At 36.7% G+C, this 10561-nt stretch overlaps 1 protein-coding gene across 1 annotated transcript in view; it reads right to left on the bottom strand.

Annotated features, from left to right (window-relative positions):
- Nucleotides 1-250: 250 nt before the first annotated feature.
- LOC127652549 (diacylglycerol kinase zeta-like) overlaps nucleotides 251-10561 on the bottom strand; it is a 103251-nt gene continuing 92940 nt past the window's right edge. Inside the window, exon 37 of the mRNA XM_052138739.1 lies at nucleotides 251-3760. Within this exon, the coding sequence (XP_051994699.1) occupies nucleotides 3644-3760 (117 nt within the window). The 3' untranslated portion in view covers nucleotides 251-3643. The remainder of the gene's footprint in view (nucleotides 3761-10561) is intronic.

The following is a 10561-nucleotide window of genomic DNA, read 5'->3' as shown; positions in this document are numbered from 1 at the left end:
ATATACACATTCAGAAACTCAAAATACATACATATTACATTGTTTTGCCCCTTTTAAAGTAAAAGATGACTGGTAAATCTTATCTTTTAAGAAATGAAAAGTAAAAAAAAAAAAGTAAAAAAAAAAAAAAAAATATATATATATATATATATATATATATATATATATATATATATATATATATATATATATATATATATATATATATATATATAATATATTTTATAGTATATATTGATGATGTTGATGTATGAAATGATAAAAGAAAAAAAAAAAAAAAAAGATTTACTTACTATTATCTCTATTAGATAAAGTATAACAGCAGGGCTATCAGAGAAATGCAAAAAATAATGCCTGCAGACAGTTTGTTAATGGTAATGGCTATTTGATTAAACACAGGACAGAACTAATGATCTGAAGGCTCGACAAAAATGAACTTCATCACAGTAGAGGAGACTGAAGTTCAATATAATGCAGCTACCACCACTCACAGTAGGAGGACAAACAAGAAAACATTAAAAAAGAACCATTTAATTACAATCAGGGTGATAAATTCTAAAATAAATAACTCCTTGCACAGTTCAATTGCTTATGCAGGGCCATATGCATTATGCAATTGGATCACACTTGCCCTTAGAGGTATTATAATGATATGTTAAAAGCAAGTCTACAGTAGTAAATAACAACTGACAATATAAATATCCACATCACTGAGTTAATAGCTGCAGATTGCTTTCACTGAGTGATTTAATGCAGTAAATTGCAGCAACTTAAAAACTAAACATTGCCTTTCAACAAAGACATATTGCTAATTAATCTGTCATGCATTCATCAACTGAAAATGAGCAGTTAAATTAGATTTAAGCGAACGGTAGACATATTAACATTTGTACTTATTGAAGAAATTTAAGGCTGTGTTAATTTGAAGGATTCAATACACTGTATAACAATATAAGACCTATATAAAAATGTCCAAATCAATTAGACGCATTTTTAAAGAATTTTGTGGTGTATTTAGCACTTTTAAATAAGAAATTAGATGATAATAATAATAAAAATATCTGGAGTAAAGCTATGCCATCTGTCCTGCCTATTAGTCTGACAAACACTTTTTTAGGATTATGACAATTATGGAGCAAAGGAAATCCTCAAAATGTGCAAAACTTCCTCTTAATCCCTCCAATCACTGTGAGAGAGTGAGAGACAAAGTTCCTATAGGCTGTATATCGCAAATAGTACACTGAAATGCTCAGAATTCCTGCACAAATGAATAAAGCTGTAATTATTTTATAGAAAGGGCCATTGGCTTGAAGATCACTGTTAAATTATCAGTCAGTCTGCTAGTGTCATTCATCCAGAATGTATCTGTGGACATGTGACTGTCTAAACTATGTAAAACAGCATTTCCTTTCCTATAGTTTTCATCTCCTACAAGTCACTCTCAGCCACAATTCTGTAACACCAATCCTCACAAGCAAGACATCGCACAACCAGTCTTTATGCTGAGGTTTCAGCTGGAATATTCTTAAAATATAAAAATGGAATGATTATTCAGCACATTTTATGTACCTTTTACACAAATTATATGAACGACAAGCCAGATTTTCCTTATTTAAAAAGTGCAAAATTGTCCTAAAAGTCTTTCAGAATTTAAAATGTGGTCATTAAGACATCTCACATATGTTATTGTAAGAGATGAATTGATTATTGGTTCATGGCGTTATGATGCCATTCATCAGGGCTCCTGTCACACAGCTGTCAGGGTGAGGGCGCTGGATGGATAGATGTTTAAACACTCAACTTTTCCATCCAAAGCAAGCATAACTGAGAGATGAAAATTCATTTCTGACAATATACATAGTGGACCCCAAAAAAAAAAACTTTTCCGGGCCAATATGTTTTATTGCTCATATCTTAAAAATTCTAAAAGGTGTTTACACGATTTTTTACATACTTTTGGTAAACAACAACATGATGTCATTATGAGAAACAACTCGCTACAAATAAATAAATAAGTAAATAAAAGTAAATCGGGTTTAGTTAAGTTTTCAGTGGCAACAAACATAGGTGCCTCTCTTTCGCCACGTTTTTGGGGGCCAAACAATTTACTAACTTATTTGTATCAAGTTGTTGCTCATGATGATGTCATAGTGACGTAATTTTGTTGTTTACAAAAAGTCTTAGAAGCACACCATAAATGAAAACACCTTTATGCTGTTTTTTTTTTTGTGGCACACTGCACAGCTAATGAAGGGTTGTAACTCGTAGATGTATTAAGTCTGCATACATATAATTCAATTTATTGTAAAGAACTGTCAAATCAATAAGTCACATCACATTAAAGTAGCAAAAGTCTCTGGACAAACAAGAATTTCATTCTGTGATGCAAATAATTGAAATGTTATCACTTAAGTCATCTTAATTATTAAATATGTGTCGTTTCAAGGCCAAATTAATTTGAATAGATAACGATTTTTGAGAATAAATAGTATCCTGAAATCTTAAATCTCTATCAAGTCATCAGCAATAATAATAATAAAAAAAGCAATAATAAACTAACTCTTATATAAAGTGTTTTGGTTTATCACAAATAGTTACAAATTTGCTGAATCATCAAAAGGAGCAAAAAATCTGTTATAATCTCAAATAAACAAATATCTAATTTACAGAGTTTTATAATACAAACATGACAACACAACTGCAATAGCTACAAATCATATAAACATCTATTTACTTAAAATTTGATAGGAAAGTAGCTATAGTTTAGTAAATCAATTATAAATAGATTAGAGTAGAAGAGTAGAGTAAAGAAGGCAATCAAAGCTACAGTGCAAATCCCTCTCGAACAGAAAGCTACTTGCATACATTTACAGTACTGAATATTCTTATTAGAAACAGCACAGAAATCTGCAAATATTTAAAATGAAAATGCAAAATCCTTTCAACAACATACCTGAAAAATATCTAAATAGTTCTGATACTTCAAACGAACACCCCACTAAACATTACTTTCCTTGAACCATCGCTGAAAGAAAACACTTTGAGTGCATTGAAATTTAATTTCATCTCATTTAATTAAAAATGAAATTAGTCAGCTAAATTAGTTTCAGGTTAAACACCAAAAGTTGACCTACAGTCATGTTCTGGACCACTAACCAGTCTATAGTATTTGAGCACAGCCATACATGAGCAATAACAAAGGGTCAGGGCTCTCAGCGCTACAGTGACAGCTTGAGCTAAACTTACAGACAGTGGATGATTGTCCTCACCCACAGGTTAGCATTCAGCCCTTCATTTGCAATCATCTAACATTCAGCATTGTCATACTAGAAAAGCAATAAACTTGATGAGTGCATTAACATGGAGAGAAATGCATTCTGTTACATACATACAAACTCTTAAAGAAGTTTTGGCAGTGCAATGAAATTAAAAAAACTTTAAGACCGACAGGTCATTCAGAGAATGAACCTCAAAGCTAGAGACCTCTTCAGAGACAGTTACTGTAAGTGTGCGACCATCTCCCCTCTCTGGGAATGTATCAACACCTTCTGCAGGCCAGACAGTCAGCTATGGGTGAATACATGTTTGGTTACTGTTGTTTTGGCACAAGATAAAGACACCAGCTGAGGTGAGGGGTGAGAGGTCAAACTGCAGTCTCCTGATCTTCACGCTGGATCATTTGGTAGTGCTGACGGTTTTCAAGATATGACGCAAGTTCTGCATCCTTTGCCTTCTCAGCACGATTCTTTGGAGTATCCCCCTGGAAATGAAGAGATATGTTGAGTCAAAACACAACAACAAAATATGACTGTACATGATTAACTAAGAAACATGGATAAATAACATTTAGTCTTGATAGACAGTTATGGTTGTTGGTCAGAATTCAAGCAAAATGCTTGAAAGATTTAGGTTGACAATTTATAATTAAGCACTTCACACTTTCATTAACATTAACAATGAACCATAAAGTTTACAGCATTTATTAATGTTGAATATTGTACATTTATCAAAACATTGTTCATTGTTTGTTCATGTTATTTCGTATTGCATTAACTAATGTTAATGTATACTAATGTTAACCTTTGATGTAAAAAACAATATATTAGTAGTTGTACAAATTAACCAAGATTAATAAATGCTGTAAAAGTTCTGTTCTTTGTTATTTCATGTTAATTATTGAGTTAACTAATGTTAACGAATACAACAAAGTGTTTCCCACTATAATAATTTTCAGCAGCGGTGCTGTTGTGCGCATGTCCACAAAACCGCTACGCCGGACCCATATTAACACGTGTTGGAGGAAAAAGAGCTTAAAACGGGGTGTCAAACTCAATTTCAGCCTAGGCAAGGGGTCAGTTGAAAATGTGGCACAAGCGCCTGCTTTGGTAGCACCCATGCAATTACATGTTTTGTGCATTGAGATGCACATTTGACATTAACGCATTGATTTTAAGGTTGGGATGCAGATGTAAATAATGATATTAACAGTAACATCTGTGAGAAAAAATGAACATCTAATTTGTATGGGGCAAAACTGAAATATTCTGTCAGTGTGTGTGACTAAATTCTCCTTTACAGATCATCAGGCTCCTACTGATTAAACTACAGCCATCTCACGGCATCTCACAAGAAAAACAAAACAACTTATATTTTCCTACAATCAGAGAGAATTTCAAGAGAACAGATTTTACACTGATGGAAAAATGGCATGTGATGACGTCATGCTTAAAAAAACACGGTTGCATAAGTTTTGGTTTATCGCAAAATAAATCTGCCCTTAAGCTGTTTCCATACAGAAATCTGTGCATATCACTAATTGTGCACCTTTCGCCTCCCAAATGTCCCTAATTTCCCCCTGAAGTCTTTGTAAAATGGGGAGAGTATTGAGACAGTTCATTAAAATTATACGGCTTATTGTCAGTTTAATTTCACAAATAAATGCAATCAGAAGACGAGGAATTGAAATCAAAAGGGAGCAGTTGCCCTTCTGATAAGACTGTAATATTGGCCTTGATGTTGCGCCTATCGCAGGTTTCAACTGGTTCCGCCCTGAAAGCAAATCGTCATGGCCCTGTTCGAGCTGGCAACCTGCACCAAGTAGCGGGGAATCTTTCAGTCATAGTATAAGGACAATCCATTTATGTGTATATGCTGTGTGCACTGCTAATAAAGAAACATAGATGCTGTGTAATATCAGGAGTTCCATATATGATACATTGCTGATATTCAATAGGCTATTTTGAACAATCATCTAAACAAGCATTGCCATCACAACTGCATTATGTCCTACATATTTGTCCAGCAACTGAACTTGATTGTCATTTAAAATTAATTTTAGCATCATAATGGAATTTACATTTTCTGAAGCTCAGCAAATGCGATCCGAGGTAAAGAAGGCTAGATTTAAAACATTTAAAAGTTTTACAATGTTCAAAAGCTTTTTTCTCAAAGTGAACAGCATTGGACAAATATTTCTGAGAGTTTATAGTCTTGAAAAAAGTGCAGAATATTTGGTGTAGGGGACCGCTTCATGCCTGCCAGTGTGTTGGGGGTAGTTATACGACGGCTTGCTGCGCTGGCTACGAGGCACACAGAGGTCTGCCCGTCTCACACCTCCAGTCTGCGTAACTCGGTTCAGCTCTTGTGGCATTTTCCATTGGGACCCCTAGTAGCAACTCATCAACACAACATTGAGTGAGTGACAGATAGAGAGAGAACTGATGTAACATCCGTTCCCTGATGGAAGGAACGAGATGTTGTGTCCCTCCTGCCACAACACTGAACCAACCGCTGAAATGGCCGGGTCTTTGGCTCGGCTCCTCATTACGATACCTGATGTGCACTTGTCACTACTTTTATATACTTTTTACCAACACTTCATGGCCGTGAATATTGACTTTGCACTTATGATTTAAGGCAATGTGCTGCGCCTAGTGCTTGCAAACTTAAAATAAGTCCCTTTGGTTTCTATATAAAAAACTATGGGATTTTTGGAATGAAAAACAGCAGTCTATATACATTTAGAAACTTTTTCTACCACGAATGTCATAGTTAATACACTAAGTGTTCCTACAGTATATCCATGTTGAATGTTTGCAAGTGTTGTGATGTGAGGATTGAAAAGTCTTCTAATGTTTTCCCGTTTTCTTTGTCAGTGCTGTTGATTTCAACTAGTTTTATCACTGACGTATAAGAGTTTTGCAACAGACATTTGCTGCATTTTTTGGGGGTTTTGCATCAGATTTCGCAATTACATTTAAAATAGTCTGTGCTGTGGTAAATGTATCTGCCCTGTGCTCGCACACATTTTCCATGCTGTGTTGATAATTGATCCAGGTAGCGTCTAGCGCAGTTGATAATGATCTGCACGGTCTGTGAGTTAACGCACCTGGATTTCGCAAATATATTTAAAATTATCTGTGCTGTGGGATTATGACCAGACCTCGAGTAAATGCATCTGCCCTGTGCTCACACACCTCTTTCCATGCTGTGTTGATAATTGATCCAGGTAGCGTCTAGCGCTGTTGATAATGATCTGCACGGTCCGCGAATTAACACACCTGCTTTGTGCTCACTGTGCTCTATCCATTGAGCCGTGCTGATAAATGGTCCGTTTAGTGCCATTTGAGAGCAAAAAAAGAGTAGAAATATTCTTCAAACACTGCAACTTCATTGTAAAGTGTTACTAATTAAGCCACATTCTTTTCAACTGGGACTCCAGTTGACTGATACTCTCTGCATTAATCAGACTTCTCTTAGACTTCGTTTTTTTGTTGTTGTAATAATACAGAAACCATGCCGCACAGAACAGATTACAATAGTACCAGTAGTTCAAATTAAATTGTAGTTACGGATGGTCCACAATTACAAAAACAAGAACAAATGCAATTGCAAATACGAGTACAAGCTCTGCGGATTAAAGCAAAGTGCACAGAAAATACCTATGGCTGCACACAAGCCTTTATTAGGGATAGTCTTCAGATTCTTCATGAACAATGGAGGAGGGAAATCAAAGAGCAGATTGAGCCTCTAATGGTAAACATGTTCTCGCTGAAAACTCCTCTCTTTTTCCATGTAGCTGGTGCCAGCATTGCTCAACAGTAATTGTTGTTAATTGCAGGAAGACATAGTGCAGGGAGTCTGAGAGAAAGATCTGGACTGTTCCTGTTGGACATAGCTGGGAGCCATCAGACTGCCCGCCAGGTGCTTTCATTGTTGCTGGTGAAGCTGATTTTGTTCGGGAGAATACAGTATGACAGGGCACCAACACATTTTCTTGCTGTGCAACTTACAGTGCAGTATTGCATCCCTCTATGTCCAGCCTTTCAGATGAGCATAAAAAAAGCCAGTTCTGGAAACCTGTTAAAAGCGGAGACCTGCAGCTTGCACAATGGACAATAGAGTACAGTAGCACAATAGGGCAAGTTGTGCTGCAAGCAGAAATATAACCACTGTTTTACAAAAACCAGCATTCATCTTCATACAAGTCTCAAAAGAATGGAAAAAAGAAAACTATAAAAAAGAGAAACTTTATCACATGGCAATGAAGGATGAGTCACTCTATCCTGGATGATATTAAATTATTCTGGATTGAATGAAACAGAGGATTAAGCAGAGGTTCCTTGGAATTGATGGAGACAGAGCGGAAAAGTGTAGAAAAGTGCTGATGGAGCAGGGATGTTAAACAGATCAGACCACAGTCCAGGAAAATGATACAAGTCCTGTTTAGATAGTGTCAGTCAGTCTCATTAATGGAAGGCAGATAAAAAAATGGGCAGATATCCTTCACAAAGAGAATCTCTCTGTCTGCTCACAGACTGTGTCAGACTGGTGACTTTACACATTTCTTCCTCCTCAACAAGACTGGAGTGCACTGATAATTACAGTCTAGAGCCCGTTGTCACACAGGAGACTGCATTAGTGCTGTCTCACACATTTAACATATGGGAGTTGGTTAAGGTCAGTTAGACTGCTGTGAGCCTTGTAGTAGAATATTATACTTAGGCCCAGTGATGCAAAGCGACAAAACTACAGAGAAAGAGAAGAAAGAGAAAGCATGGTAGTTCTGAGAGTTATAACCACAAATGTGCTTTATGGAAATCATTCCTTACAGATCTCTTCAAAAAAGTAGATCATAAAAGGATGTTTCTTCTGAAAAGAAGAGAGGAGGTAATTCAAGTCTAGTGTGTCTGCAGCTGTGTGTAATTTTGTGGTACACCAATCTGAAGTTTTGCTGGAGTGTTTGAGTGTCTTGGCTGGCTCTGTGGAGGTGATGTGGAGGGGAAGTGAACAGGGGAGAGGGAGGGAAGAATGGCTCCTTGTTTCATGTGTAGGTCTTAGTCAGCACTGATTCACGGAGCAGTTGAGTACAGAGAAGTTCATGGATGGAGACCAGCTGGAGGCTGCAGCCAAAATGAGAAAGATCCAAAAACCACAAACATCGACAGTGAGCCAGTTTGGCATCAACCTGCATTCAGGGCTCACCACAATTATCCCATCCAAAATTCCCATATTTTATACAAAGAATGAATAATCTTCTGACAACTGAAAGGATCTGTATATCTTTTTCAGCTTTATGTCAGGAACCATGGTGAAAAGGGGAGATGAATAGACTGCTTCTCATATGCCTGCTGTACACCTGGAATTAAGATGCATTTTGGGCGATCCAATCACAAGTTGGACAGGTGAGACCGCAACAAAATTTTCAACTCTTCTAGGGGTTGCACGACAACTGATTTTAACTGTGAACTAGTCGAGCCCATTAGTCGAATCAAATTCGTCTAGTTGTAATTTCATCCTTTCCTCTCCATTCTCGGAATATATTTTAGTGTAGCCTGGACTGCACACTGCTGATGGTGGTTCTCCCTCCTCTTGAAGCCACTTGTACAGATGATTATGGGCAGACATGGAATCTAGCATGCAGGATGGGGATAAATTCCTTTATGTAATCGAATGTTCTTGAGGGATCAAACAGCAACCAGTTCAGATGTCCAAACCTACAAAGTTGTGCTGATCATGTTGAAAATCCAATGGGTGCCTTTTTAAATGATTATGCATAACGCTAGTATTTCTGTAGCCTCCACGCCTGCTGGCAAGTTTTGGGAACATAGGATGGCAGGGGAAGAGTAATTTATATTCATGAGTAAAGTGATAGCTGATTGGGCATTTCAGTTATATTCATCAGGAAGTACTACCTGATTGGTCAGAGAAACTATAACCCAACCCCTAAATCTACCCCTAACAAATGAGGCAGAGCTTTGTTCGTTAATATGAGTCTTTCCTTGCTATCCTACGTTTCTGAAATCTGCCATCCGCTGTATTTCCAACAGATGCATTTTGTAAATCACGTGGAAAGTGACTGGTTGACTTCAGGCTGACAGTGTCGACTACATTAGTTATTGTCGACTAGTCTATGTAACCCCAAACCTGGTCCTATTATGCATTCCTTTTGATAATTTGTGTTTGAATTTCAATAAAAAATCTCTTATTTCATGATAATGTACATCAATCTCTAGATTTTCTGTAGGAAAATAAATTGCCAAAAGCTGATAAATAAAAAGAAAGCACAAAAATTATCAAATCAGTGCACCGTTTTTCACTATTATACTGACATTAAATTTAAACAAAAACACGATGTTAAGAGCAGAACTCTTCTGTTATTTTCGAGGAATACCTGTATTAAATGAGCTTCATGTATTTGACTCTCGTTTTGATATCAGGTATACTGCATATGTTTCATGAAGTTCCTGTGCATGTTTCAAATGTTTATTTCCTTTCAAAAACACACATAACCAACAAAGTTTAAAAGTCTTGTTTTAGCCGGAGAATATTTAGTCTGAGAAAGCACTCTCAAATAGAAAGAAGAAACTGGAATACCCAATATAGTGGATGTAGTAAAGGAAGTCCTATCTTACAGGTAAAAGAGCCAATCAACTTTTAGATACAGACACCACCTGTCAGTCAACTCAAGAACATGCATGCCCATTAGCTGGGCCAGACTGAAAAATAGCATTGTTTAGTATAATCTGAGCTGAAGCAGCACAATATATGATATCACTGTTGTCATATTTTACTGCTGATTTGAAATGTTCTTTGATTGTAATGTTGAACAACCGTTTTGCAGATTTCTGTTTTTCCCAATTCAAGTAGATAGGAGCTGTAATTCCATGCTGCTTGTATCCATAGATAATAGCTGGGCAGGAGTGTTCCCAAGATGGCTGCCGAATGGACTGACTTGCAAGGGACTTTGTTTCAGCACAGTGGTTGATGAACTTTTTCACTTTGAGCTCAATGTGGTCACCAGGGTTTGAAATTAACACCCACCAACCTGCCAAATGCGGGTATTTCTTGTGCAGAGGAGGGTACTTTTGCTCATCTACACACCACTGTGGCAACCTTCAATACATCTCGAAGTGACATATGACAAGAAATGCCATTAGACACAATGACGCCCATTTGAAGAAACACACTTGATTAAAATTGAAGAACAAATTAAATGTCTCGCTGTGTGCTCAGATGTTCAGTGGCACTACGCAGTTCATGAGTGCTTTTCACAGAACAT

This window comes from Xyrauchen texanus, chromosome 2, assembly GCF_025860055.1.
Source record: "Xyrauchen texanus isolate HMW12.3.18 chromosome 2, RBS_HiC_50CHRs, whole genome shotgun sequence".
In the NCBI taxonomy this organism is placed as follows: domain Eukaryota; kingdom Metazoa; phylum Chordata; class Actinopteri; order Cypriniformes; family Catostomidae; genus Xyrauchen; species Xyrauchen texanus.
The sequence above is the reverse complement of the archived record's forward strand: the minus strand, read 5'-3'. Positions and strand labels throughout refer to the sequence as shown.